Source organism: Fusarium oxysporum, chromosome 1 (assembly GCF_000149955.1).
Source record: "Fusarium oxysporum f. sp. lycopersici 4287 chromosome 1, whole genome shotgun sequence".
Lineage (NCBI taxonomy): Eukaryota > Fungi > Ascomycota > Sordariomycetes > Hypocreales > Nectriaceae > Fusarium > Fusarium oxysporum.
This window is the reverse complement of record NC_030986.1, coordinates 2,513,572-2,539,366: the sequence shown is the minus strand read 5'-3', so window position 1 is coordinate 2,539,366 and position 25,795 is coordinate 2,513,572. Positions and strand designations below refer to the sequence as shown.

The 25,795-nt window shown below is 49.6% G+C and overlaps 14 protein-coding genes and 1 non-coding gene across 23 annotated transcripts; 9 read left to right on the top strand and 6 right to left on the bottom strand.

Moving 5' to 3' along the window:
- Positions 1 to 254: 254 nt before the first annotated feature.
- Positions 255 to 1,600, bottom strand: FOXG_00295 (26S proteasome non-ATPase regulatory subunit 9). The gene is made up of 4 exons (XM_018376544.1): positions 1,260 to 1,600; positions 1,135 to 1,207; positions 751 to 1,085; positions 255 to 696 (listed from the first exon to the last, which is right to left on the bottom strand). The coding sequence occupies exons 1-4, from the start codon at positions 1,410 to 1,412 to the stop codon at positions 568 to 570; spliced, it is 690 nt and encodes a 229-aa protein (XP_018232133.1). The 5' UTR covers positions 1,413 to 1,600; the 3' UTR covers positions 255 to 567.
- Positions 1,601 to 1,687: 87 nt separating this feature from the next.
- FOXG_00294 (uncharacterized protein) lies at positions 1,688 to 3,570 on the top strand. 2 transcript variants are annotated; one of them, XM_018376543.1, is made up of 5 exons: positions 1,688 to 1,886; positions 1,941 to 2,031; positions 2,081 to 2,245; positions 2,299 to 3,235; positions 3,294 to 3,570. In XM_018376543.1, exons 1-4 carry the CDS (start codon positions 1,783 to 1,785, stop codon positions 3,223 to 3,225), a joined length of 1,287 nt encoding a protein of 428 aa, XP_018232132.1. In that variant the 5' UTR covers positions 1,688 to 1,782; the 3' UTR covers positions 3,226 to 3,235; positions 3,294 to 3,570. The 2 variants fall into 2 exon arrangements, with proteins under 2 accessions (XP_018232132.1, XP_018232131.1); XM_018376542.1 differs by having other exon boundaries at positions 2,299 to 3,570.
- A 129-nt stretch (positions 3,571 to 3,699) lies between these two features.
- FOXG_17847 lies at positions 3,700 to 3,771 on the top strand. The gene has a single exon. It is a non-coding gene; the product is annotated as a tRNA-Asp (tRNA).
- On the top strand, positions 3,704 to 5,410 carry FOXG_00293 (chromatin modification-like protein EAF6). 2 transcript variants are annotated; one of them, XM_018376540.1, is made up of 3 exons: positions 3,704 to 4,177; positions 4,234 to 4,428; positions 4,487 to 5,410. In XM_018376540.1, exons 1-3 carry the CDS (start codon positions 4,049 to 4,051, stop codon positions 4,703 to 4,705), a joined length of 543 nt encoding a protein of 180 aa, XP_018232129.1. In that variant the 5' UTR covers positions 3,704 to 4,048; the 3' UTR covers positions 4,706 to 5,410. The 2 variants fall into 2 exon arrangements, with proteins under 2 accessions (XP_018232129.1, XP_018232130.1); XM_018376541.1 differs by having other exon boundaries at positions 3,923 to 4,177; positions 4,234 to 5,035.
- Positions 5,411 to 5,537: 127 nt separating this feature from the next.
- Positions 5,538 to 8,503, top strand: FOXG_00292 (uncharacterized protein). Of its 2 annotated transcripts, XM_018376538.1 has the most exons (6): positions 5,538 to 5,799; positions 5,861 to 6,063; positions 6,119 to 7,476; positions 7,533 to 7,735; positions 7,785 to 7,901; positions 7,955 to 8,503. In XM_018376538.1, exons 1-6 carry the CDS (start codon positions 5,695 to 5,697, stop codon positions 8,078 to 8,080), a joined length of 2,112 nt encoding a protein of 703 aa, XP_018232127.1. In that variant the 5' UTR covers positions 5,538 to 5,694; the 3' UTR covers positions 8,081 to 8,503. The 2 variants fall into 2 exon arrangements, with proteins under 2 accessions (XP_018232127.1, XP_018232128.1); XM_018376539.1 differs by having other exon boundaries at positions 5,861 to 7,476.
- A 227-nt stretch (positions 8,504 to 8,730) lies between these two features.
- On the top strand, positions 8,731 to 10,048 carry FOXG_00291 (uncharacterized protein). The gene is made up of 2 exons (XM_018376537.1): positions 8,731 to 9,417; positions 9,470 to 10,048. The coding sequence occupies exons 1-2, from the start codon at positions 9,021 to 9,023 to the stop codon at positions 9,769 to 9,771; spliced, it is 699 nt and encodes a 232-aa protein (XP_018232126.1). The 5' UTR covers positions 8,731 to 9,020; the 3' UTR covers positions 9,772 to 10,048.
- Positions 10,049 to 10,276: 228 nt separating this feature from the next.
- Positions 10,277 to 10,977, bottom strand: FOXG_00290 (uncharacterized protein; the record flags this gene model as incomplete). Its single annotated transcript, XM_018376536.1, has 2 exons — positions 10,277 to 10,801; positions 10,855 to 10,977. The coding sequence occupies 2 exons, from the start codon at positions 10,975 to 10,977 to the stop codon at positions 10,277 to 10,279; spliced, it is 648 nt and encodes a 215-aa protein (XP_018232125.1).
- Positions 10,978 to 11,101: 124 nt separating this feature from the next.
- Positions 11,102 to 13,038, bottom strand: FOXG_00289 (uncharacterized protein; the record flags this gene model as incomplete). Its single annotated transcript, XM_018376535.1, has 2 exons — positions 11,102 to 12,799; positions 12,850 to 13,038. 2 exons carry the CDS (start codon positions 13,036 to 13,038, stop codon positions 11,102 to 11,104), a joined length of 1,887 nt encoding a protein of 628 aa, XP_018232124.1.
- Positions 12,942 to 14,294, top strand: FOXG_00288 (18S rRNA biogenesis protein RCL1). The gene has a single exon (XM_018376534.1). It carries the CDS (start codon positions 12,997 to 12,999, stop codon positions 14,209 to 14,211), a length of 1,215 nt encoding a protein of 404 aa, XP_018232123.1. The 5' UTR covers positions 12,942 to 12,996; the 3' UTR covers positions 14,212 to 14,294.
- Positions 14,283 to 15,409, bottom strand: FOXG_00287 (uncharacterized protein; the record flags this gene model as incomplete). The annotated part of the gene is made up of 2 exons (XM_018376533.1): positions 14,283 to 15,069; positions 15,129 to 15,409. 2 exons carry the CDS (start codon positions 15,407 to 15,409, stop codon positions 14,283 to 14,285), a joined length of 1,068 nt encoding a protein of 355 aa, XP_018232122.1.
- A 365-nt stretch (positions 15,410 to 15,774) lies between these two features.
- Positions 15,775 to 17,773, top strand: FOXG_00286 (phenylalanyl-tRNA synthetase alpha chain; the record flags this gene model as incomplete). The annotated part of the gene is made up of 2 exons (XM_018376532.1): positions 15,775 to 16,371; positions 16,438 to 17,773. 2 exons carry the CDS (start codon positions 15,775 to 15,777, stop codon positions 17,575 to 17,577), a joined length of 1,737 nt encoding a protein of 578 aa, XP_018232121.1. The 3' UTR covers positions 17,578 to 17,773.
- A 1,102-nt stretch (positions 17,774 to 18,875) lies between these two features.
- FOXG_17846 (uncharacterized protein) lies at positions 18,876 to 19,941 on the top strand. Its single transcript, XM_018397850.1, has 3 exons — positions 18,876 to 19,305; positions 19,365 to 19,495; positions 19,550 to 19,941. The coding sequence occupies exons 1-3, from the start codon at positions 19,249 to 19,251 to the stop codon at positions 19,575 to 19,577; spliced, it is 216 nt and encodes a 71-aa protein (XP_018232120.1). The 5' UTR covers positions 18,876 to 19,248; the 3' UTR covers positions 19,578 to 19,941.
- On the bottom strand, positions 19,744 to 21,370 carry FOXG_00285 (Pin2-interacting protein X1). The gene is made up of 3 exons (XM_018376531.1): positions 21,284 to 21,370; positions 20,187 to 21,225; positions 19,744 to 20,133 (listed from the first exon to the last, which is right to left on the bottom strand). Exons 1-3 carry the CDS (start codon positions 21,307 to 21,309, stop codon positions 20,113 to 20,115), a joined length of 1,086 nt encoding a protein of 361 aa, XP_018232119.1. The 5' UTR covers positions 21,310 to 21,370; the 3' UTR covers positions 19,744 to 20,112.
- A 344-nt stretch (positions 21,371 to 21,714) lies between these two features.
- On the bottom strand, positions 21,715 to 25,480 carry FOXG_00284 (uncharacterized protein). 6 transcript variants are annotated; one of them, XM_018376527.1, is made up of 4 exons: positions 25,288 to 25,480; positions 24,722 to 24,963; positions 22,662 to 24,631; positions 21,715 to 22,608 (listed from the first exon to the last, which is right to left on the bottom strand). In XM_018376527.1, the coding sequence occupies exons 2-4, from the start codon at positions 24,852 to 24,854 to the stop codon at positions 22,105 to 22,107; spliced, it is 2,607 nt and encodes an 868-aa protein (XP_018232115.1). In that variant the 5' UTR covers positions 24,855 to 24,963; positions 25,288 to 25,480; the 3' UTR covers positions 21,715 to 22,104. The 6 variants fall into 6 exon arrangements, with proteins under 6 accessions (XP_018232115.1, XP_018232114.1, XP_018232118.1 ...); XM_018376528.1 differs by having other exon boundaries at positions 21,856 to 22,608; positions 24,722 to 25,094; positions 25,288 to 25,417; XM_018376526.1 differs by having other exon boundaries at positions 24,722 to 25,480.
- Positions 25,397 to 25,558, top strand: FOXG_17845 (uncharacterized protein; the record flags this gene model as incomplete). Its single annotated transcript, XM_018397849.1, has 1 exon — positions 25,397 to 25,558. The coding sequence occupies one exon, from the start codon at positions 25,397 to 25,399 to the stop codon at positions 25,556 to 25,558; it is 162 nt and encodes a 53-aa protein (XP_018232112.1).
- Between the last annotated feature and the right edge of the window lie 237 nt (positions 25,559 to 25,795).

Below are 25,795 nucleotides of genomic sequence, written 5' to 3'. Positions count from 1 at the left end.
CTTGGCTGTACTCCAGTCGATTGATAATCTAGCCCCTAGGTCATTAGAAGGCTGATAACCCTCGTGTCAGGAGAAACAAATAAGCTGGTTGACTCACTGACCAAAACTGCACTATAGTACACTACTTTACTTATCTAGGTCCTTTTATTTATTCCAGGTCAAAGTCCTAAGTTCTCTATCATCTGCTGCTAGTCAATTAGTAAACCCAAGGATTTTACTGGATTACGCAGAGAATCGCATGTATGAGCTCATTCAATCACAATGTATCAAAGAATGTTTCGTTATATCAGCATGAGACATAGTCCTATATGATCCACTTTTGTCTTTGCAAATTAGGGTGCGGTTGTTCTACTCATATATATCATGAGAGAAGTGTTTGGATGGCGGCGAGGTTTGAGGCCTTGTACTAGAGAGCCATTGGTTGCAAAGCACACCAGTAACCGGATATAGGCCAAAACACAAGTCTTTAGATAAGTTGCCTCGATCTAGTAAAACCAATAATTTACCTCGCCCGGAGTGATTAGGCATAGGCTTTCTGGTTTATCATGGCTTTCGCGACTACTCGACTTATAGAGGCAAGATATGGCAGCCCAACAATCCTCGCCCACCCCAGTCCTTTCGTGGAGTCAGGGTCAGTCGCAACTCTTGCCGCTCGGCCACACCATCTGGCCTCGACACTCTGATGAAAACGTTGTTCTAATGTATTGTCAACTGGCGGCCTTCGTGTACAATATCGGAGCACAAACTTACCCCTTCGTTACCCTGGACACACTCGGCCACCTTTCTGAGGTTGTCGTGGTTGGCTCGATTCACATAACCAAAGTTCCGAATTTCGTCTCCAGGTTTCAGGCCGGCGGATTCTGCTGGACTTCCTGTAGCTACGGTGTTGATTTTGGCAAAAGGAGGGTCTAACGGTGTAGAAACTGAGTCTGGCAAGATGCCTTCTGAGTGACTCGAGCTTGCAACTGGCGCAGATTCATTCTCATCAAGACTCGCAAAATGCTCATGGAGGAATTTCTCAATCCGTGTCATGAGAGCGGTATAGTCATTCCGCAGTCGAATGATGCGAGCTCGTGTAGTCCGGACTGTCACGCTGTTAGTGGTCGAATCTTGAATCTGGATATAGTGAAGTACTTTGAGCAACATCAATATCCGCTCGAGGAAAACCATCGTTTGTTAGGAGAGAAGTGTTCATATCAACCCCATGCTATAATTGTGTTAGAGCATTATAAATGTTATTTCGTAAATTTCGCAAATACCGAGTCAAGCACCCCTCCTAAAGCCTTGAGTTCGGCCTCAATATCGTCCTTCTTTCGCTGCAACTCTGCAAAGCTTAGATGCCCCGCATCGCCATTTGTGACAGGAGCAGTGGTTTCCCCAGAGGGCACTGTCGGCGCGTGTAGATTTTCCATTGTTGGAATGGAGACACAGACAAGTAAAGTTTTTGAAACGGAGAGCTTCCTATGTTGTCAGCAAAAAGGGTTGAATGTGAAGACGTCTTTGTCCCAGGCTGCGAAGGGTGACGCCGCTTAGACGGAGCTTTCAGGACTCTTCAGTGTACATCCTCCCTACAACAAAAGAAGTGCAGGGGACCTGTTTGGTGGTGTGCGTAGGGAAGCCCGCGCTCCATGTAAAATACTGGTCCGTGCACATACACTACCGGCATTCTGCATGAGGCTCCGAGCTTGTGCTGGCGACGTCACTTTTCTTCCCTAGCAACTTTTTCTCAACAACGCGTCTCTTCATACTACAATATCAAACTGCTATTGCGACTTCTCCAATATGGCCACTGGGGTAGATGCGCGACTTTTGAAGTCGACCAGATTCCCCCCCGAGTTTAGCCAGAAGGTTGACATGCAAAAGGTTAATTTGCAAGTCATGAAGAAGTGCGTGATCTGATTGCCAGCCTCGTGTTACAACGTGCTAACTCCTCCATTCAGATGGATCGCCAGCAAAATTTCCGATATCCTGGGAAGCGAAGATGACGTGGTTATCGAACTTGTCTTCAATCTCATCGAAGGACCTCGATACGTATGTTTACCGAACCCCGACTAGTCCAGAATGCTGATAGGTACAATAGCCGGATATCAAGTCGCTGCAAATACAACTAACAGGTTTTCTTGACAAGGACACGGCTGTGTTCTGCAAAGACCTGTGGAAGTTATTGCTGAGTGCCCAAAGCAGTCCCCAAGGCGTCCCTAAGGAGCTCCTCGAGGCCAAGAAGCTGGAGCTTATCCAAGAGAAGGTGTGCCAACCCCTAATCCTGTACAGTTCGATCCCTGATAGCTTTTGATCCAGATTGAGGCAGACCGCGCTGCAGAAACTGCTAAGCAGAGACGAGACGACTGGGATCGCCGTGACCGTGAAGTAGCCGATCTGAAAGACCGCGACCGCCGCGACCGGGCTGCTGCTCGTGGAGATACCTGGCAAGGGCGCCGAGGTGACCGTGATTTCGAAAACCGGGGCAGAGGAGGTTTCAGGAGGGGAGGTCGCCGATCAAGATCGCCTGGCCCTCGCTTCCGTGATGCCAGGGACACATATGGGCGTGATAGTTACATTCCACGAGGAAGGCGTGGTGGTGGACGCGCCGACCAAGGCCGACGAAAATCACCCCTTCGATCACGTTCGGAATCTGCCTCGCCCAGGCCGAGCTCAAGAAGTCGCAGCGCCTCCCGAAGCACTGATCAATCGAATCAACGACGAAGACCTGTCTCTCCTGGGGGACAAGCTGACACACGCAAGAGGTCACGATCACCCAGAGGAGATACGTATCGGGGTCGGGCAAACAAACGTACTGAGAGAGATCGGCCAGCTCGTCCATCTCGATCTCTGTCTTCGGAGCGAAATTCTCCCGCACCAAAGCGCAGACGTTACTCTTCATCAAGGAGTCGTTCTGTAACTCGCCGAAGACGGCCGGCTAGAAGCATCTCCTCATCGCGATCCGAACGAACATCAGACTCCCGTAGTAGAAGTCGAAGTCGCAGTTATAGCCGCAGTCGCAGCCGTTCCAGTAGCGCGTCACCGGACCGCAGGACCAAAAGACGACCGAATCATGGACGTGGTGGCCAGCAGCCCTCCAGGAAGAGAGATTCGCCTAAGAGTAGACGGCGAAATAGTTCTTCAGCTTCTTCGCGATCAAGGATTCGGGAAAATTCAGCTGATGTTTCTGAAGATGGATCTCGTGCCCTGCCGACCAAACCCGAGGCAGAGGTTCCGGCCGAATGAAGTATCTGAGGTCAGTTGGCCATAGTGTCTTGAACCGGCACAATCACTGACTTGCTTCGTTCGCTAAGATTTGACCTTGCTCCTTGCAACGCCTGCGCCACCAGGACGAGGATGAGAGTGATCGAGGTTGTCTTCTTTTGGGGAAACCTAAGCTAACAATTTCTTCAAGCCCTTTTTGAGCCATGAGCATAACAATCATGTTTACAATTACTGACTTTACGGCGTTGGAAAACAGGAGCCTATAGAAAAGCTTTCTTTGTAGGATATTGAGAGGACCAAGAACACACATAACTATCAAATTGAAGCTTTTATTAAGTTCGAGCACCTATAATCAGCAAGTGAAAGCGTTCAATCTGTAACCATACTGGAGACAGGAGAGCGGAATGCTACCGAATCCCTGCCTCAGAGATATAATCTGAGCTCATATCGAGCTCCACTACCACAGAACTCACTACACCAGGTTCAACCTGGCGATCTTCCGTAGTATAGTGGTCAGTATGCAAGCTTGTCACGCTTGAGACCCGGGTTCAATTCCCGGCGGGAGAGTTCCAGCCACCTGCGATACACAGGATTTCATTTTTGCTTCATTTACAACCTTGATCATTTTCGTTGTTGTTGTTATGTGGTTAAACCCTTGATTTAACCGAGATACATAAGCGTCTAACGCGGCTCCCCGCGCTTCCTTTTAAGCGCACCGCATTATCCAATCGCAACCTAACTTGTATTCTTGTTATCAAACGCGACCATTCATCATCTCCTTTGACGAGGACATCCATCGAGTATTGAACCACAATAACGCCGACCTGCCGAGACAACAACGCGCATGGCTGAGAGAAAGCCATCAAACGGAGCTGTAGCTGGTACTGGACAAGTGACGATGTCCGAGTACAAGAAGGCGCAAGCCCGGGTTCGGGATCTGGTCGAGAAGCGCAGAATGCTAGAGAAACGCTTGGTGCGCATTTACCACTGAGTGTAAACTGTGTTGGAATTCGGCTGAGATTTTCATAGACACAAGTTGAAGACAGCATCTCCCAGAAGGAGACTGCATACCTCGACAGCACACCAAGCGGCAACATCATCACCGGTTTCGACAACTACATGAAGGGCATGAGTGGTGCGGCAGCACAGCGACGAAAGGCTGGTCCGATGGAACAGAACAGAGTCTTTTCACGATCGTCGATTTCCTACCGACCTAACAATCTAGTATGGATGAATATCAGTTACAGCATCACACAGGATATGCTAATCATGCTTTTCGTAGGAGGGTATCACGCCCGGATCAGGAGGCTCGACGCCAGCTGGCGCGACACCATTATCCGCCGCATTTAGAGACGGACCCTCGAATCACCCGACACCGACATCTTCGACTGCGGCTAAGAACGCAAGCAAGTCGAAGAAGAAAACGGTCGAGCACGAGGACAGCGAAAACGATACTTCGACGAGCAAGAAGCGAACGAATTTTGGAGCGCAGCGCAAGTAGCGTATGTACAAAGATGTACTCATGAGATTGGGCGTTTAACAGGGAATGGATTCAACGGTAGGGTCAGGATGGCGTTAGGATTCATATTATAGATCGCCCTCGAAACAGAAGGCGGCTTGGAACTGAGGCTATGGTAGGTTCAGGCTAGAAGTAGCACGAAAATATGCCATTCTTAATGGAGGTTATTAAGCATTTTGGAACCGTCGAGGTACCAGAATACTCAAAGAGTTTGCGTCAAAGAGCATACATAGTTCATCCCAGCGTGCCCTAGAATATCCTCAACCTACCTAAGTTATCTCAATATTTCTATCACTCAAGATCAAAATGTCCGTTTTTCTGCCATCATCTCAACAAGTAAGGATCCAATTGCTTGGTGTCAGATCGCCTATAAACCTCACGTTAGTTCTCCCGTTACTGGGAATTGCCTTAGGGGTGAAGTTAGGTTCAGTGTATGGTCTCCCAATTGTCGTTACATATGTTTAGGCCGTGTGTCATGTCTTGAAACCATTTTAAGCTATCCCACGTCAACATGAACGAGATCGAAGCGACGCCGCGACGTCGGTCAAATACGGTTGTGGTTAATCGCAGCGGTTGCAGTGAGATTATACCTTGATTAACCTTCAACTTCTATAGATGCGTGTAAAGAGATTACTGTAATAAAGTAAAATTCCCAGGCCAGTATTGTTGTGAACTTTTGATTTGAAGGTTAGGTAGCACTAATGGTAAAGGAAGGTAGCATGAGCAGTGGATTCACCGGAAGAGAGGGGCCGAGCGGGCGGCTGGTCATGAGAATGAGGAGTCGTGAGGGGGAACCCATGGCACTAGCACTTATAGGTGTTCTGCATACCTGGGCTGGTTGTATGATGAGTGTGTCAACTGGACACAGAGGTTCTTAATTCTCCTCTCTTCAATATCCCAAGAGTTCTTTACTCCGTTGTTTCCCCATCACCTCCAATTACTAGCACCGCATTCTCTCCCTCTCTGTCTCCATGATGACGAGGCAGGCCACGCGGTTCACACCCGAGGTGCTGATTTCGGCCCCGCGTCGTTCAACTGGAGTCCCAAACTCCACTGGGGAGCTCGTTCTCTATACGGTGAGTTGGAGCTTGGCAATGCCTTCAATTGGTTGTGTCAAACTCATGCTAACATGTTCAGATCTCGTCGTACTCATTCGAGAGCCACTCCAAGTCGTTCCAGATCCGTGTTCTCAATATCAAAGATGACTCTTCTCATCTCGTTTCCGAGGACGCCCATGTTAGCGATCCTATTTGGATTGGAGAGAAAGAGATTGCTTTGATTAGAACAAATGATAACGGCTGCTCATCTCTCTACCAGCAGCATGTCTTGGATGGTTCCGAGTGAGCATATATTAAAGGCAACATGACGTCTCCAGGGAGCTAACAGATGTACCAGGGCACGCTTGATTAAATCTTTTGCAGGCAGCATCTCTAACCCAAAGGCAAAAGCACTATCTGATGGCAAGGTTGCGTTCATTTGCTCCGCAGTGACTACACCCAAGGGCAACATGTATTGGCAGGCAACCGAGCCCAAAACATATACAACTGCTAAGATATATACTGGCCTTTTCGTTCGCCACTGGGATACCTGGAACACCGAGAACCAGAACTCGCTTTGGTACGGTGTGATTACCAAGAAAAATGGTAGATGGGTGTTTGAGAAGGATGGGCTCACAAACCTCTTGGCCGGTACGCAACTGAGCTCACCTGTCCCTCCTTTTGGTGGAGCAGGGGACTTTGACATTTCAGAGAATGGAATCGCCTTCGTTGCTAAGGATCCAGAGTTGAACCCGGCGAGAAACACCAAGACAGATCTGTACTACGTACCCATCAGGTCTTGGACAGACAAGCCTCCTCAGCCACAGATCGTCAAGACTGGACGACTGCGCGGCTATAGTAGTGCCCCTACTTTCTCCAATGACGGCAAGAAGTTGGCATTCGCTAGAATGAAGCACCAGCAGTATGAATCTGATAAGACAAGACTGTTGTTGATCCCCAACGTGGATGACTTAAGTAACGTTCAAGAGTTTTACCAGACAGACGATGACGAGGGCGGTTGGGATTTGAGGCCTGATTGGGTTATTTGGAAAAAAGACGACACTGAGCTGTATGTTGCGGCTGAGAAACATGGGAGATCAATGCTTTGGAAGCTACCATCTGATACTCTGAAAGCTCGTGATCTTCCCGAGGCCATTCACAAAGAAGGGTCTGTCGTTGAGGCCCACACTCTGGAAGGCAGTGACTCTCTTCTCATTACATCCAAGTCGCGAATCGAGAGCTCGAGCTACGGAGTCCTGGACCCGGAGACCAAGGTTGTTAAAGTGATCTCCACCAGTTCCAAAAACGGCAAGACATTCGGTCTCTCCACGTCTCAAGCAACCGAGATATGGTACCCCGGGTCGGCCGGCTATGATAACCACGCTCTTGTGATGCTGCCTTCCCACTTCGACAAAAGCAAGAAGTATCCTTTGGCCTTCCTAATACATGGCGGCCCTCAATCAGCATGGACAGATGATTGGAGTACTCGCTGGAACCCGGCCATCTTCGCTGAGCAGGGCTATATAGCTGTGTGCCCCAACCCCACCGGCAGTACTGGATACGGGCAAGCTCATATTGATGCGATTGCCAACCACTGGGGAGGTGCTCCATACGAAGATCTGGTGAAGTGCTTTGAGTATCTCAAGAATCATGTTGATTATGTTGATACTGATCGAGCTGTTGCTCTGGGAGCCTCATACGGTGGATACATGATTAGTGAGTTCAAACGCTCTTGGGCATTAGTTGCTGGAGTTATACTGACATGAGGACAGATTGGATTCAAGGCCATGATTTGGGCCGCAAGTTTAAGGCTTTAGTGTGCCATGATGGCGTCTTCTCAACACAGAATCAATGGTCGACTGAAGAGCTCTTCTTCCCAGAGCATGATTTCGGTGGAACACTGTGGGAGAACCGTGCTGGATATGAGAAGTGGGATCCGTCTCTGCATACTGGCAATTGGTCCACCCCTCAGCTAGTAAGCATGATACCAGGCGGCGACAAGAAATATGCTCACATCTATCTAGGTCATTCATAACGAACTCGACTACCGACTGCCCATCTCAGAAGGATTGGCCATGTTCAATGTCTTGCAGGCTCGTGAAGTGCCTAGCAAGCTTGTCATGTTCCCCGATGAGAATCATGTGAGTGGTGAAACAATTGGTCTATCTTATTTATTTGCTGATTATCGATGTAGTGGGTGCTGAAGCCAGAGAACTCACTCGTTTGGCATAGAGAGGTCCTGAATTGGATCAACAAGTACAGTGGCATCGCAGATGATGAGGCCAAGCTTGAGAAGCAGACTGAGGGGATGACTGTATAAATACGTATGTATTACTGAGAATGTTATTAGGGTATTATATGAGGGAGCATACTGTGTTTTCGAGGAGAAGACTTTGATAAGCTTTCAGGTTGGAAATACGCCGTAACGTGATATTATAGGAGATCGTATTATGTATTTCATCGATTTATTATTCTTCAGTAACCAGAAGAAGGCCCTCGTGGTATCTTGGGGGCTCTCCGAGATAATGGCAGCGTACAGAGAACCAAAGGCTGTGAATAATGGCACCACTTGTCTCAAGGCTGCTCATAAGCTTAATCATAAGCTCGCTATGGCCCTAATGTGGCCATGGACTTGCCATGAGCCTAATCACAAGAAGCCTGATCATTAGTATACATGACACCCTAGGTATGTAATAAATGTAAGGTCAAAAATGGCAATGCTATGTTCGTATCTTTTGCCCAGATGATCAAAATCACTGCACTGCATAATTAAGAAATCCTAGAGAAAAGGTGTTGACATGATCTTCTGTATTGTTTCTCTCAATCTTACCTACGTCGTTCCATTGTTGTCGTAACATCTACCTAGCTGGTGTAAGTCGTGTGCCTACTAGTCTGTATGCCATATAGAAAATGCCCCACTCTTTTATTGTTAGGCCGCGCCTACTATTCTTGCACCTCTGCTCTGGTCTGCACTTGCCCCAAAGGGGGCCAACTTCATACCTTTGGGAGAAGCTCATCGCAACAAGCTTCAATAAATTTTGTGTAGATTCCAGGCGCATTGTTCGGGTATGCGCTGTGAAGCCATAGCCTTAAATACCGATGACGGCCCAGCTTTGCTCCCGCGACATCGATATCAAGAAGAATCAGTAACTTATCAACTTACGAACGCATTCTTTTGACAATCGCAAGCCGAGCGCCGCCAGTGAACTGATCACCATTTCACTCTCACACATAGAAACTACAACAATCGCCAGACAAATATGACGACACCACCGTCCCTATTTCACGCGCTTCTCCGGCCCTCCATACTCCAGATCTTACGCTCAACGGGATACCATTCCACGCGCCCCGCGGTCCTCGACTCTCTGACAGATCTTGCCGCCCGATACCTGTCGCTTCTCTGCCAAACTACTGCCCAGCATGCGATGCATAATCAAGGCGACAGCGCCGACTTCACAATCGCTGATATACGGATGGCGCTTCAGGACGCGGGTGCGCTGATGCCAGAGCGCGTACCTACCGAAGAGATGTGGCGCGGCGAAGAGGACTTGCGCGGAGTTGAAGAGTTCATAGCGTGGTTCGCGGGACAGCGCATGAAGGAGATGATGGAGGTCGGTAGCGGGGACGGTGAGACGGATGCTACAGATTATCTCAATGGTTGGTTCCTACGGATGGCTTCCAGAAAGCCCAGCTGACAGTGGCTTCACAGCTTTGAAGAAGAAACATAGTAAAACCGGCGAAGATGCCAAGTACCACGGTACCATACTCGGCCGTGGCCACGACACAGGCGAGATCCAAGTCGAAGGAGGGTCAGAGACGACCATCGCCGAATGGATCTCCAACCGCGCCTCGCCCCAAAGCAGCCCAACGCCCGGCGAAGAACAGCAGCCAGACGAAGATCAGCCTCCACAGCAGCAAGCACCTCAACAAAACGGCCATGCTAGTGACGATGATTCAGGACTAAGTTCAGTGGGTGATCGCATAGATCAGGATACAATGGACTTATCATAGTGAAGGACAGCGGCCGGACAAAGTGAGGCAGGCAGGCTATGGAAGTGGTGGTTAGAGTGATTGGTTCTTGGTTAATTGCATAGCGACGGAGTTCTTCAGGGAGGAGGGTGACTGAGCCAAAGGGAATAAAAGAAACTCTTTGGTCTCAGGGGGGCTTTTCTAGCCAGGGTGTCTTGCTGCTTTATTTGGGCTGATTTAATACCAAGTAGACGTGCACATGCAGAGCACTTAAACGAGCGTTTCTAGAATTATATCCTATGATTTCTTCTTTTATCAAGCTTGAATGCTTCGTTGGATATTCGGGACCCTGGTGATATCTCAGAAGCAAAGTAATATGTACCCGTTCATGCAATGTTATCTTCTATCATAAATCTTGATGAATGCTGCTTCTGCGCATATCTAGTATATAATGTTACAGTGGGCATCGCCTAGCCCTTTTATGCTATTATACATGATTCGAGTAGATCAGCGGATATCTAAGCACCGGTCTTCAATGCATCGCGCTCTACTCCTTTGCCCCTTTTCGTAAAACATCATACACCCCCATCTGCTCTGCAGCCTCCTTGAACATCTTTCTCTTGAGAGCATCGTCGCCTTCAGTAGGCCAATATCGTTTTTGTAGATATTCAAAAAGCGCCTCGCCACGATGCTGACCCTCAAGACGAGAAGCATCTCCCTCCGCCCATGAGAGAAGACCACGGTCGAGATCTCGCTTGGCAGTCATGAGACGGCGCCGATGGGTCGGCGAATCCCATGTCAGCTTGGTCGTCTCCAACATCAGCTCGAGAACGAGCGTTTCGGGAGGCATGAAGCCGAAAGCATCACGGAGAGTCGACAATGCGACAACAAAGCCTGTATTGTCCTTGATACGACGGAAAGTATGTAGGATCTTGCGTGCAAGCTGACCATCCATGCCATCGGGTTGGAAAACATGTCTGAACTTGACAGTCTCGGCAAACATGGCACGAGTGGGCTCAGCCTGATCAGGTACAAAGCCAGCTGAGACGTGCAGGCGGTTGACGGCGAGCGTCTTCCATAATGCACTAAATGTATAGGGATCAGGCTCGACTCCCTTTCCGATACGAGCCTCAGGTATAGGTTTATAGCTTCCTTCGATTGTCCTGCTTGGATATAGGACTCGAGAAGCTGATTGATGATGAAGGAGTCAGCCTTCATATCCGCTTCACGGAAAGCTTCCCAGAGCATCAGCAGTCGATCGTGTAAGTCTCTCACTCGATAGTTCTCCGCTAATAGCGAGAAGGTTTCCAAGGTTGCTCGTGGCAGAGGTAGTGTGTCGTCCTTCTTTAAAGGCTCGTTTTGCAAACTCATGTCATTTCCCTCGAGATTTGACGAATTGAATTCGAGTCTCAATCATGCCCCAAGCCATTTGATCCGCCTTCTCAAGATCTTCAATACCGCCAGCCCGTTGCCAAGCCGCGATGAGACCATTCAGCTGGATAGGAGCTGGCTCAATACCTTTTTGACCCATAAACTCCACAACGCTGTGAGCTCCGTTCAGATCGCCAGCACCAATCAACCTCTTCAGCCACTTTCCAAAAAAGAATTTGTTGGCGACCACTGATGGCATGTATTTTTGCTTCTTCAAATCGATTTTGCCATCGCTCATCATATCAACGAAGGCGTATAAGGCATTCTCGGTCTGATGTGTCGTCAGGAAGTAGGATATAACTTGATCATAGTCGGCCAGCTTCATGTCCTCTCCAAGAAGCTCGCGGAGTTGACGGTATGCAGCCCAAGCCTTCCCCTGGGCCTCTTCCGTGCCCAACTCAGACCAGGTCCTAATCAAAGGCATCAGAATGCGAGGGTCGGACTGCTTTTGGACGAGTTTGTTGATGGCTCGCTGTGCCTCTTCCAGATCACCTGTTCGGCAATACATCCTCACTCCAAGCTCCCAGAACTCTTGAAATGTTTCGGCATTTTCGTTACCAAGTGTGCTCAGACATCTCTTCCAGTTCTCGATTGCCTTGGACTCCCATCCATCAACAAAGACCGCCTCAATTGTCAGGAGTTGCTGAGCAGGGTTCAAGGTCACATTTGCCTCGCTCATGTCTCGAGCGAGAAGTGCAATATGTGATAGGCGATGAATGTTGACAGACTCATCGGCTGAGAGGATCTTCCACAGCAGATCCCACACTTCAAGGGGGACATGACTCCAGCCGTGAGCCAGAGACAGTCTGGCTGAGTGATAAGCCTTGAACACCCCTTGCACAGTCTTTGTTGTGAGTTTGACATCGCGGCGATAATCCCTGGCAGTCTTTGATAACGCAGTGTTGAGGCGAGCGATCTTTTTACGTTGGTTGATTGTCCATGGCTTTTCTGGAATTTGAGGTAACGTTATTCGAGAACCCAGATTTCCAAATCCTGGCAAGCCTGGAAGTTCTGAGTCCAGTCTCTCCAACAGCTCTTTTGGTAGGTCTGCGCCGGTTTTGTCAATCTCCTCATCGATCGCCGCTGTATATGCGTCCAGTTTGGCAATAATTCTCTCGAGGTCGTCTGCCGTCTTCATGTTCTGCCATTCGGGGCCCAGTTGATCGACCACATCCTGGAAAGCTTCTTTTTCGTCCTTTCCACCAATGTCGTCTTTGATTTCCAGAAGGGCTTCCTTGAGACCGGATGTATCGACTTCGTTCAGTGATGCGCCGAACGCTTCTTCTCCAGAAAGTTCTGTTCTCTTGTTGTTGTCTTGCTCGAAGAACCGCACACTGAATGACTCGTTTCCGTCCTTCTTGGGATTTCGAAGAGACTTGATCCGGTCGATGTACTGCTGCAGCTCAAATCTGCTGGGCTTCTGTGTGACAGCATCATCGATTGATCGCTTTGTAGTGGCTTTGGTGCTATATGATGCCGCTATTCGTGGTTGTGTCGGCCGCTGTCGAATTACCAACCGGCAAGATCGACATATTGTGTCATTGCTGCTTCGTAGCTCGCGTAAAAGCGGTCGGCCCGCCATTCTCAACACATAAGGGCCCAAGGTAAAGGTGAAGCTTTGGCGAGACTGACGCTGAACCTTTTTCAGAGGTTATCGATAAGAACTTGAGGAACGGATCTGCCACTTACAAGAGGTTTGGGGGAGGTCAACATCACCGCCTTCCGTATTAGGCTGCATAGACAACTTTTCCAGTGGCAGAAATTAATTTTTGTTTGGTACTCGTCGGCGGGCTGGAAATATTGCGACTCCAAGGATACCCTCAAAACAGCAGCAAAATGTCGAATTCCACGCCAGAATTCCTCCGATTCACAGGACATCGATCCTTCACCCAGCGTCTAATTCTCTCGACGCTGACCGGTCGACCGATCCACATTTCCAAGATCCGAAGCACATCGCCTACGAATCCAGGTCTTGCCCCCCATGAGATTTCTTTCTTGCGCCTGCTTGAGGCTGTCACCAATGGCAGTTCCATGCAAATTTCTTATACCGGTACAACTATAACATATCACCCCGGCCTGATCACCGGAACTATCGCTGGTTTTGGCGCTTCTGACGGCGATGTCATTGAGCACAACATCTCCGTTAACAATACCCGCGGCGTCACCTACTTCCTTATGCCTCTCTGTTTACTTGCGCCCTTTTCCAAGGCGCACATGAACGTCCGATTCACTGGTCCTGGCGTTATAACATCGTCCACCGAGACAGGGGACATCTCCGTCGATTCTTTCCGAACTGCCATCCTCCCTCTCTTTGCCCTGTTTGGCATCCCTCCCGCGCGGATAGAGCTTAGGGTACTTCAACGATCATGCGCTGGACCCGGTGGAAAGGGTGGCGGTGGCTGTGTGGAGTTGCGATTCGCAAGCCAAGTGCGACTACCGAAGACACTGCATCTCAACCGAAGCCCTGGTCGGATAAAGCGCATTCGCGGTGTCGCATACTGTACTGGAGTATCCGCCTCCAACAACGCCCGCATGATTCACTCAGCACGAGAGATCCTGAATCCTTTGGTTTCCGACATTCATATCGCTGCGCAGTATGACCAGGCACCGCTTGTACCCACTGGCGACAAGGCAGGAAGCAAGAGACGGCTTGGAATAGGATTCGGTTTGAGCTTGGTCGCTGAGTCAAGCGCTGTTGGAATTCTCTACTCTGCAGACGTAGTCGTTCCTCCCCAGGGCGGCGTTGTTCCTGAGGATATTGGAAAGCAGTGCGCTTTCCAGCTACTGGAGAACATCTCCCAAGGTGGCTGTGCCACCCAGGTTTCAGCCAAGACTATGCTTGTGCTTATGGCTATGGGATCAGAGGATGTTGGTCGTCTTAGAATCGGTAGGGAAGTGCTCGCAAACGAAGAGATGGTTATCCTCGCGAGAGACCTGAAGACGTTTGGCGCAAGCAGTTGGGGCTTGAGAGACGTTGGGGACGATACGAATGATATCATTGTTTCTGTTAAAGGCACTGGCGTTGGTAATGTTGGAAGAAAGATAGCGTAAAAGCACAGAATAATCCATTTATATATTTCAGATTCAGACCTTGAAAATTATCCAAACTCGCTAAATTGATATCATTGTCTATCGTTCTGAACTGTTCGAGCTGGCACATTGAGGCCTCGTCTCCGCGCTTCAATGGAAGCCATAGTTGCTCCATAGCTAATTGTACGGAGAGAATATGCGGCTGTTCTCTCAATATTCAACGCTGCATTGTGAAGTGAGTGAAGAACATGATATTCGCCGATGATCGCATTTCCGGAACTCAGGACATCAGACAGATGTGACCGTGTTGGTTCATCGATGAGTGGCTCTCTAGCCGACGGCTCTGATTCTCCCGACGTTGAGTTGGCCTCCTCAGTTGTACTGGTACGTCGCAAGGGTTGCAACTCGATGCCGTCCTCCTCATCAGCTGGTAATGAGCCGGGCATGTCCCTTGATACTCCACGCTCTTCCGCATCCAGATCTTCTATGGTAGGAACCATCTCCTGAGCCACATCAGGCACCATAGGTCGGAAGGTCTTAAGAGTCACCCGCAGTCTCTCCCGCTCAGTATGGACCGTCAGCATTAGACATTGAACGGCGAGGATCATGACATCTACTAGAACATAGTAAATGCGAGAAGTGGGGGGCTTTTGCCCTATGAAGTCGATGACCAGGCCACCGTGCATATAGCCTCGGTGGTAGTCAGGACCGACAGGCAGAGAAACAAAAATATGCAGAAGTATGCAGATGATGTTAGGAATGAGAACGAGACACACATGTATGGGACTCGCAGGCATTAAGAAAGGAAATGACTCATCCTTCGGCGTGAGATATAAGTACTGGCCAACAGATCTTAGGATGAATCGAAACATTGAGCACCTAGAGGGGCATCACTGGTAAGCGGAGTTCAGGAAAGATGCGCAAGTAGTCGAACATACTCCATATAGTACAGTCCACTCAGCTCCGCGAAAACCAGGGTATCAAGACTCCTGAGCAAATGTGTGACAAATTCCAACTTTCTCGCTAATCCAGGGTTGCGCTTCTTCCTGCTTTTCTTCTTCTTGCGACGCTGAGGGTGCAACTGGGCGCGCGACCGAGCTGATCTCGAATGCTCGCGTGGTAGATTCCATGTGACACGGCTGCTGGATGAAACATTGACTGGTTCGGCCGTGGAAGCTTCATTCGGCGCCGTAGAGCTCGGCGAGGCATCATCGCTCATTCTCGAGTATCGTCATCTGTATCTGCATCTGAAGGGGAGCTAGTTCTGCATGAGCAGGGTGACAGCTCAGGAGAAGCACGTGTGGCTCATGAAGTGTTTGCGGAAGGTGTTTGGCTGCAGCAGAGAGTTGTCCAATAGATTCAAAGTGTGTATAGCAATGCAGTTTCGACTGGCGCTATGGGAATGTAAGATATCGGCTACAACAGGCTCGTGAATTGAAGTGACTTGTTGCAGCATGAGGCGACTTGAGACGCCATGATAAGATTGCAGGGATTACATGTAACAGCCCCCAGGGCTTAGGTGCATCGGCAGACGCATCCATAAGATAGCTGGGTCCTACTTTTGGTACTCTGGCCGGAAAAAGAATGGCCCGAATATGGCGGGACAGATACCTTACCACAAGTACCTACCAGAGTACCCCGCCATCGGACCGCTATGGTGGGCGATGCAGCACTCCAACGGCCCAAATAATTTCTGCCCTCCGTGACTCAGACGAACAACGACAGGTCAAGAAGAGCCCAGCTCACCATTTTCTCTTGGCTCCTCACAACCTAAAATCCTCCGACATGACGACTTCAAGCTCCGCTCCCTCGGGGGATCTCACCTCCCAGATCCTTCAGGCCCTGTCGGAAAAGAGCCCCTTGCTCTCCTCAGAGGCCTTCCCCGCCATCGCCTTCCAGGACATCAAGGCTGCACTTGATCGTCTGGCTTCACGATCTATGATCACATACGAGACAATTGACAAGGAAGAGGCTATCCTTGAGCCCGAAGCGGAGCAAATTGCCGAGCATGGTAGTCATGAGGCGCGTGTTTTTGAGGCGCTTCGAAATGCCGTGGAGGGGTTGTCGATCCAGGACCTAGAGAAGGCCATTGGCGACAAGACGGTGACCAAGGTCGGACAGGGCAAGGCTTTCAAGGAAAAATGGATTAAGAAGAGCGCCGACGGCAAGCTGGTAGCCACTGTATGCCGAGCTCATAAGTTCTATATATGAATTTGGGTTCAACTGTTAGCTAACCTCAAGTAACAGGCTGAGTCGATCGAAGATGTCACCCAAGCGCAGCTACAGAAAATCAAGGAGACCCGGACACACGAGCCCAAAATCTTGACCGATCTGCGAAAACGAAAGCTGATCAAGATGCAAAAGGTTATCAGCTTCAAGATTGAAAAGGGACCCAAGTTCGCCCTCGAGATTCAGAAGGAGGAGACCGACTTGACAGCCGACATGATTGCTTCTGGATCATGGAAGACTGCCAATTTCAAGCCCTACAACTTCAAGGCTCTCGGCGCGGACCAAAATGCTGGCGCACTTCACCCCCTGAACAAGGTCCGACATGAATTCCGACAGATTTTCTTCGAGATGGGTTTCGAGGAGATGCCTACCAACAAGTTTGTCGAGACTGGATTCTGGAACTTCGACGCCCTCTTCGTGCCCCAGCAGCACCCCGCCCGTGATCTTCAAGATACCTTCTACATCTCAGACCCCAAGGTGGGAGACGCACCACGATCGGAGGAAGGACAGAACACAGAAGAGTACTGGGAGAACATCAAGCAGGTTCACCAGAACGGCAAGTTTGGGTCGATCGGTTACAGATACCCCTGGTCAGCGGAGGAGACCAAGAGACTGGTGCTCCGAACCCACACTACTGCCATTTCAACGGCCATGCTTTACAAGCTAGCAGCGCAGAAGGGGCCTGATGGACGCCCACCTCCAGCGCGATACTTCTCTATTGATCGTGTCTTCCGAAATGAGACAGTTGACGCAACCCATTTGGCCGAATTCCACCAGGTTGAGGGTGTTATCGCCGACTACGGTCTCACTCTTGGTGGTTTGATGGAGTTCATGGAAGTCTTCTTTGCCAAGATGGGCATCACCAACCTCAAGTTCAAGCCCGCCTACAACCCTTACACCGAGCCCAGTATGGAAATCTTCAGCTATCACGAGGGTCTGGGCAAGTTGGTGGAGATCGGAAACAGTGGCATGTTCCGACCTGAAATGCTGGAACCCATGGGCCTGCCAAAGGACATGCGGGTGTTTGGCTGGGGTCTGTCCCTGGAGCGACCGACCATGATCAAGTACAAGATCTCTAACATCCGAGAGCTGCTGGGCCACAAGGTTGATCTCAACTTTATCGAACGGAACCCTGCGGTGAGATTAGAGAAGGAGTAAAAGTTTTTTATGGATCTGTACTAGGTAAAAATAAGAACAAAGGAAAGATACGTATGATGCGTGTTGGGTGTTAGAGGGCGGCATCTAGAGGACCCGGTGCAGCTGGTAGTATCATGACTAGACGAAATAAGAAACAAATTAGAAAACCCGTTCAAGCATACGTCTGGATCTGAGATTAGGGGTCCCCTGACGAGATGATGGCTGATGAGGATAGACCCTGACTAGAGACGGGAATCGAGGCTTAAGATGGAGTCGTGTCGTCAGTGAAGCTTGTCTCAGAGATAGCGCCCCGCAAGTAACGAAGCCATTCACGTCGTTGACGGTGATTACGCACACGGCAGCTGGACCCTTGTTTTGAGGTTTCTCGGCAGTTGATATTGTCCTAATATGTCTGATGGTGGTAGAGCCTGTCAGCTTGATTCTTGTTCATGTGATTGATGGCATGGAATGATAACCCACGACTGCAAGTTGCAAGTCCAGCTGCTGCGTCCCCCGCTCTCGGCATCTTCCTTGTCAGCCTGTCTCTCGATGGCTCTTGGGCCCCACGGCTCCGAACAGATCGGCCCCACGACCCTTGAGCCCCGCCCCGCGTGTCTGCAGGCCAGGACGGGTGCATCCACTTCAAACCTCGTCATTGAGATCCAGAGACGAACTTTGACGTCTATTATTCATCACGGCTATCGAGAATGTGCCCGCACCATGTACCGATGTACCTCTCATAGCATCATATCACCCCGCGTCTTGAGGAAGCAAACGAACAGCTCAGAGTAGGCAATTGATCCTCATGAACTTTGTAGAATGCAACGCTGCAAGCATTGGCATATGCATGACAGCTACTTGTCGGTTGCGGCCTGGGGACAGTAAACGCCTGTGGCGTCCTTCCCCGCGTAAAGTTACTGGTGGTTGTAATTCCCCTGCCAAGTTGATGGGTGGTGTGACCTCTCTCAGCTCTGCTTTGAGGTATTGACAAGACCTCCCAGGTTCTCCGCGTTTGGATTGTAGGAGGGATCAGCGGTCTTAGTTAAGGGATCAGAGAGTCATGATGCTCACTGTTCATAAGCGAGATGCCCATCGTTTCACCGTCTCGTCTCCCTCGAAATTTTCCATCAGATTCGTAGGGAAGCTTTTCCAGTATCTGACGATCGCAACGTGCTGGTTGGCCGTGACAGCTCCCCAAGGGAACTGTCGCAGACAGCAAAACAGAGGCGAATGGGGACGCCACTTTTGTCATGGCCTGGTTGGCTATGCTCCAAAGAGGATGGCCGGCACGTTTGGATGGGATGTCCGGCAAAAGCTTATACATTGACGCATCTATTGGCCAGTTCGCTTGCAGCTCAACAGTGATGATGGGTGATTGACTTCCCTCCCGTGGCACGCGAGATCAAGCCCTGGCTTGGTCGAGGCATCCCTAGCTCAGACAGAGTAGCACTCGCTCTTACCTTTTGCTGCAAGAGGAGAGGAAAGGTCCATGGATCGACGTGAACTGGCCTGATCTCTCCTCCTCTCACAAGATATAAACTCATCTGCTCCCCTCCACTTGGCTAAGTTCTTTTCTCTGTCAAACTACCTACACTATACACCAAACACTACTGCCGGACCATAACAGCGAAGGACATATATCCAAATCCACCACCCCAGTACTCACTCCAATCACTCCAAATAAACGTTACCATGGATTCCGGTGCTCCTCAGACTGCTCCTACTGGCAACGTCAGCGGCCGTCGCCGAGTAAGTTCCTTCTTACACCTCTTCTGTAAACACCAATCTACTAATACAGCAATCATTAGAGCTCAGGCTTCATGCCAGCCTTCGCCAGCCTCAGCGAACAGAAGCGAGCCGGCGATGCCAACGCCGCCCGTCGTGCGAGTATGTCAGACCAACAAGCAAAGGGTGGCTTGTTCAGCCAGTTCTTCCACAAGTACGTCACTATTATCACATCAACACCGGTCTCTTATATTGACAACTGTCATAGCAACTTCGGCAAGAACGCTGCTAAATAAATGAAATGAGAAGATGACAAATTGAAGACATTGGCACTGTATTATTAGTATCATGATGGCGGATTGCAGGGTGTTTGGGCCGTCTAGTATTGTTTTGTTCGCGATTGGTAATTAGGCTACGGAGATGCGAAGCCAGTTTAAATCTTGGAATAACACAGCAGAACGAAGTAATGTGATCCAACTTACTGCATTCCTACTTTGTGAAGAATGTTTCGTGATCTGCACGTATAAACCAGAGATCCATGCTTCGAGTTTGGTATAGGAGTTGTGCCATGCAATTACACATTGAAGTAAATCGTGTTATTCTCCAAATCGGAACTGATCCTTCTGGTAAAGATATTTTTACCGTGAGATGCTGGTTCAGCTATTTCATAATGCAATATAAGACTCTTCTAACATTACCATGCGACCTGACGCCTCCGCAACTATGCAATATACATCCGTATATCCGACAGTCATGATCTACATATCCTCAACCATCTAGTCTAGGTGCTTCTAAGTGCGTATCCAAGCAACCTGTTTACATCTTCATATTCTATGCTTTAACCATGAAAATCTGTATAAGATTAGTAACGTAGCCATGAATTAGTAGGAATAAGTAGTACATACCTGGTTCAGTGCCTTGGTGTCAAGCACAGCCTGTCTCTTTTGCGCAATAAATCGTGACCGCACAAAATTCCTGCTCCCTCTAGGTGTCGATGTGCCAGATGGTGTTGTGGCTCCTGTTCCAGGGACCGAAGCCGTGGGCGTAGAGTTCTGTGTGACTGATGTGCTGGTTGATTCAGATGCTTGCTCCTCCTTCTTGCGCTTCTTCTTATCTTTCTTATCTTTTTTAGACTTCTTGTCCTTCACCTTTTCTTCGTCTGAGCCCTCAGGGGACCGGCTCTTATCCTTGGACTTGGACTTCCGCTTCTTTGAGCGCTCTTCGACATTCTCGTCGTCTGAGATGTCCTCTGTGGACTTTTTGCGGGACTTCTCTTTCTTGTCTTTTTTCTCTTTCTTCTTCTTGGCCCTGGCGTCGTCAATATCGCCGTCCTTTACTTTTCGCTCTTCCTTGCGTCTTTTCTTGCTCTTTAAATCGGTTTCTCGACTTGAACTTTCCTCCTCATCCTCGTCGTCGGTTGCCTTTCTCTTCTTAGACTTCCTCTCCTTTTTGGATTCTTTCGGTGCAGGGGCGGATTCCATGACAACGTCCTCGTCGGAGTTTGACTCTGTTTGCTGGTCGGCCTTCTTCTCTTCCACTTCCTTCATCTCATCGCCCACCAGTAGACCACCGTAGACGAACTTCATGGCTCCGTATCGTTGCTCAACAAAGTGGTGCGTCTTCACAGCGAGTCGCGCTTGTTGATCCTCCTCGATGGCATCATCCGTCTTTCCGTTGAGTCGACTGAGCAGATCTTGAAAGACATCTAGACCAGTAACTTCATCCTCTTTCGACTTGCTGAAGCCCAATCCCTTCATGTCATCCTTAAGAACCACGCGAATGTATGAGGCGTTGGCGGCCGTGTGCAATTCCGAGTGCGGCGCATCTTGTGCTCCGAGGAACTGGCCCGGTTGCCAGCCTTGAGCTCGCAGGATCTTCTGGCCGAAGGTATTCGTATCTTTAGTCCATTTTGTGTTGTTTGGATCCTTGTTGATCTTCCGTCGACTGTAGTTGGTTAGCGCATGCTGTAGCAAGACACAGCTTGAAAACATGTGTCCCTTACGTCTTGTTTTCTGCGAGGAGTCCCATTTTTGCGAGCTTGAATTCTTGAAAGATCCGATCGCTCAATGCGTTCGTGATGGTAGAGTTGGACAAGCCTACAGAAAAAAAAGGTGGGCAGTGGGGATGTGTGGCCGCGAAAATATCTTATCGCAGGATATCATTGGTCAGGCAAAGGACATGAGCGCCCCTCCCTCTGCGCTAGCTTATCTTCATCGAGACTCACCAAGAGTTCAATGAACACGCTAGAGGGAGAATCTTTAAAAACTTCCATTAGGGCCTGTAAAGATGGGAGCACTTAGGATAGTCCAGATATTGTAGCGTGAGCTTACAGGCTCTTCCACTAAGGCAATCTCACTTTCTAGTACTGGATCAAAGCTGAAACCCCATTTCACAAGCTACTAAAGGACAGGTGTACGGGACTAGAAACGCTTCTACAGTATAGCAACTAAGATAATTGATTCATGTGTGAAGCCTTCGTTTGCTCCGTTCTAACTTGCATCAGGAGTACCATTCAGGCCTGCAGGATTATGTGCATAACTGCAACCGCCTTCTAGGAATCTTCTCCGTTTCTTGGGACCTTTGAGCAGGAGGATAGGGAACAATTGGATATAAGAAGAAGCATTCTGTAGGTAACCACTATTTCCAGGACTATTTGTCCATCAAAAACCGACATGAGAGCAACATGTGTAGGCATATGTTACATAGAGTCTAAAAGCAGCGACCTTCCCAGGATCCAGGTACTTAGTGATTGATATTAAGAAAAGCAGCAAACTCCGAAGCGTCCAAATCGCCTTGCTCTGGAAGGAAAGCATAATGAGCAGTTTAGTAATTGAGCTCACCACTTCCACCACCCGAAACCTGGTCCAAATCCTCATAACTCTTAAGGCTTCGGCCCTGGACTGCCTCCCGAGGCCCGCCCGCAGCACCTCCAGCGCCGTCACCCCAGCGTGACCCGCCGTTGCGGTTACGACCACCGTCAAAACGGTTGCCGCCTCGACGATCATAAGGTCCAGAACGGTATTGGCCTCGTCCGCCACCCATTCCTCCACGACGGATAGGTCCTCCACCAGAGCGTTCGTCCATAGGGTTCCAGCTTCCGGATTGCATGTTTGCAAACATAGGCGAGAAGTTGCCTGGAGCCATGGGGAAGCCAGGCATCCCTCCTCCCATCATACCGTTCATGGTAAAGTTCTGCAGGTTGAAGCCTCGTGGTGTTCCACTGCTGGATTGGCCATTGGAAGGTGGGAAGTGACCATTTGAGTTTGCGTCGGTTCTTGAGGGTGCAATGTGAGAGGGGTCCATCACATATGAGTTTATGAGTTCAAACTAAATATCTTGGTTAGCACAGCACGGTGAAATGTGACGAGGCGAGAACTCACCTCTTGCCTCAGGTTATCAAGCCAATCACCGTGGCGCTTCTCAACGTGCTTACGCCAAAAATGCTCTTCCTTGAACAACTTGGAGCACTCGGGAGCTTTGCACCGCCATTTGTGTTCATCCTCCTGCTTCACATGTTTGAGAAGCTCTTCATCGACAGCCTCATCAGCAGGTCGGCCACCCAGCTTTCGAATATCGACAGATTGAGGGTCCAGAATCTGGGTAAGCTTATCTTCGAAAGTCTTAACCCAGTTAAACGCCCGAAGGAGTTGCTGCTCCGTCTTGTTTGAGGCGTTTCGAAACTTCTTTTCACCTTCAGTAAGCTCGCCCTCATTCTCTTCTGCCCCTTCGCCCCTCTTCTTGCCTGGGAATGGCTCTCCATTGGCGCTGGCTCTAGCAACAGCTTTTGCGGCAGACGAAAGTGTGCTGCGAGGTCTGCGCAAATGACCACCAGGGCATTTTCGTGTAAGTTCGTGAATTGAATCACTTTCGAAAACACAAAAGAAGCAAAAGTTGAAGACGCGGCGCAAATATTCAATCAAAAGATCAAGTTGCTTCTTCTTGACCAAAAGATCCTCGTCGTCAACTTCTTCATCTTCTACGGCCCCCTCCTCCTCCTCCTCTTCTTCCTCAATTTCAATGACGCCATCTTCTTCCTCGTCCATAGCTTCGTCCATTCCCACTTCTCTGATTTTCTTGACCTTCTTGACAGGGGTTGGAACCACAGCCGGTTGAAGCTGACCCGCGTTTCTCAGGTCTTCGACCTTTTCTTCAATTTTCAGAGTGGCTTGAAAATCGGACCCGAATTCTTCCTCAAACTTGTTGACAATTCGCTGGACAAGCAAGAGGTCCTTATCGATGCGCTCAGGAGCGGAGAAGAGATCCCACAGGGCCTTCTTTCGGGGATGGACAGGTGGGTTGTGGACTCCAACGTGGCAAACAAAGTCTCCTCTGACCTCATCTTTGACAGTCTTACCGTTGATGGCCTCCAGAGCCTTATCGGCAGTAGATGCCGGCTGAGGAGATGTTATCGCCTCATCGCCATCCTCATCCTTAGGTTCAACGCGGTCTACGGGGAGTGATGTTTCGGATGAGGGGTGAAGCATGACCCAACCAATACGGTGGTACCGCTTACTGGGGTTGGGATCAGATAAAGAAAGCCACTTGAAGCCACCTTCCTCCTCGCCGAGATGCTCCTTACAAAAGGCCTCGAGGTTCTGGCGGCTAACATGCGGGGCGATGGTCTTGATCAAGAGAGTTGGCTGGAACTGGCTCTCATCGCGGATGTCAGCACCATTGACTGGAACCAGATCTCCAACACCTAGGATCTCGTTTGTGGCTGTAGCCTCTCCCTCTTCCTTTTCAACTACACCACCACTGCCGTTGCTCTCACTCTTGGGAAGACCCTCAAGAGAAAAGTCATCAAAAGTACCCGATTCAAGATCTTGCTCCCACTGGCTGTAAGCACCGCGTCGGTATTCGTTCAGCTTTCCTCTGAAATCATCACGAATTTCCGGAACATATCGCTCCTTGAACCATTGCTCTTTCTTATGTTCAGAAACAAATGTCCGTGCCATCTTGGCTTGAAGTTCTTCTTTATACGCATCATAGGCAGCTTGAATCCTAGCTTTCTCCTTTTCGCGATCTTCTGGGCCGCGAGCCCGTTCCGGTTCACGGCGTCGACCAGTACGCATTCGCTCTTTCTCCTCCTTGATCTTCTCGTTCATTCTCCACCATTCTCCAAAGTAGGAGAAGCCAACTTGGTAATGGAGCTTGGCAGGGTCGGGGAGGGGGTTAACAGTTGGATTAGTTGACCCGGAATCCTGGCCAGGTACGTATCGGTCAATATTGGCAGGTGGCGACTGCATGCGACGCCTGTCATCACGGTCCCGGTCGTCTCGTCGGGGTCTGGGTTCGTAGCGGTCGACAGTGGCTGGAGAGCGAGACCGGCGGCGGTCGCGGCGGTCGTGGCCTTGAGACTTGTAAGCTTTGTCTATATTTACTGTGCTGAAGCCTGTCACTGCTTGGTGGCAGGAAGCAGAAGCGTCTTTGGAAGACGAACCTGGAGATCTCCCACGGTAAAATGAGTCCCCGCGGTCAGGACGCTCATCTCGGGTACGCGAGTCATCTCGGCTCCAACTACGATCGACTGGAGAACGACCTGAGGCGTCGCGAAAAGATGTGTACGAGTCCATCGTTTATATCGTTGCCAGCGACGCGTCGCGGCATGGAAGGAAGCGATATTTCTGTGTGAGTCTTCGCGGCTCGATATTGAGCACTTTGCAAGGAATACAAAGGAATTATCTATTGTTTGGTAACATGATCGACGTTAGAGAGGTTATCTTGAGCAACGTATGGACAAATGGTAGTGGAGGGAACGAAAAGAAGGTTGCCAAAGAGGCGCCATGAAGAAGAAATTTGGGGGACAACGCGCCCTGGGCGAAGAATGAGCATGAGAAGAATTGAGAAGAATGATTTGAGAATCGCAGACGGATATGCCGCGTCAAAGAGTGAGGAGGAAGGGAGAACGCGAGGCTGCGGATGCGGCTGGATCGACGAGTTGGAAGAGCTGCAAGAGGGATAAGGGGGGGAAAAGAGCAGGAGATCAAAGAATATGGGGAGACAAACTAATTGACGAGCGCAGTCTTAAAGAAGAATTCAATGGAGTGATAGCGCTTGAGTCGAGAGATGCGCGCCCTCACTTCACAGTGATAACAATTCAATGCGATTTGATGTGATGAGTGAAGTGAGGTTGAAGAGGCTGAGTTGGTTGGTTGGCTGGGGGCCAGTCGGAATTGCAGTTCAGCTGGTAAGCGAATTGGTGGAGCACGAGCTAGGATCCCCGGGGCCTCCGCTACGAAGAAGATGGATCTTCTATGCCGAGAACGAGAAGCTCTGAGGCTGCTCTAGGAAAAGCGCGGTACATATATGATCCAGCTACTTTACTGAATCGCATTGTTTTATGCTATTTCTCTAGTTTGATAACATTTTCTTAGACCTCTAAACGCTATATCATGTCTGCTCTACCATGATTAATTATCAATGTAGTTTTCGACAATTGATGCCATAATCATTAAACGGTCTGAAGCAATGAATTAGGCTAACCAGGTACCTGCCTTTCCTCCGCAATAAATTG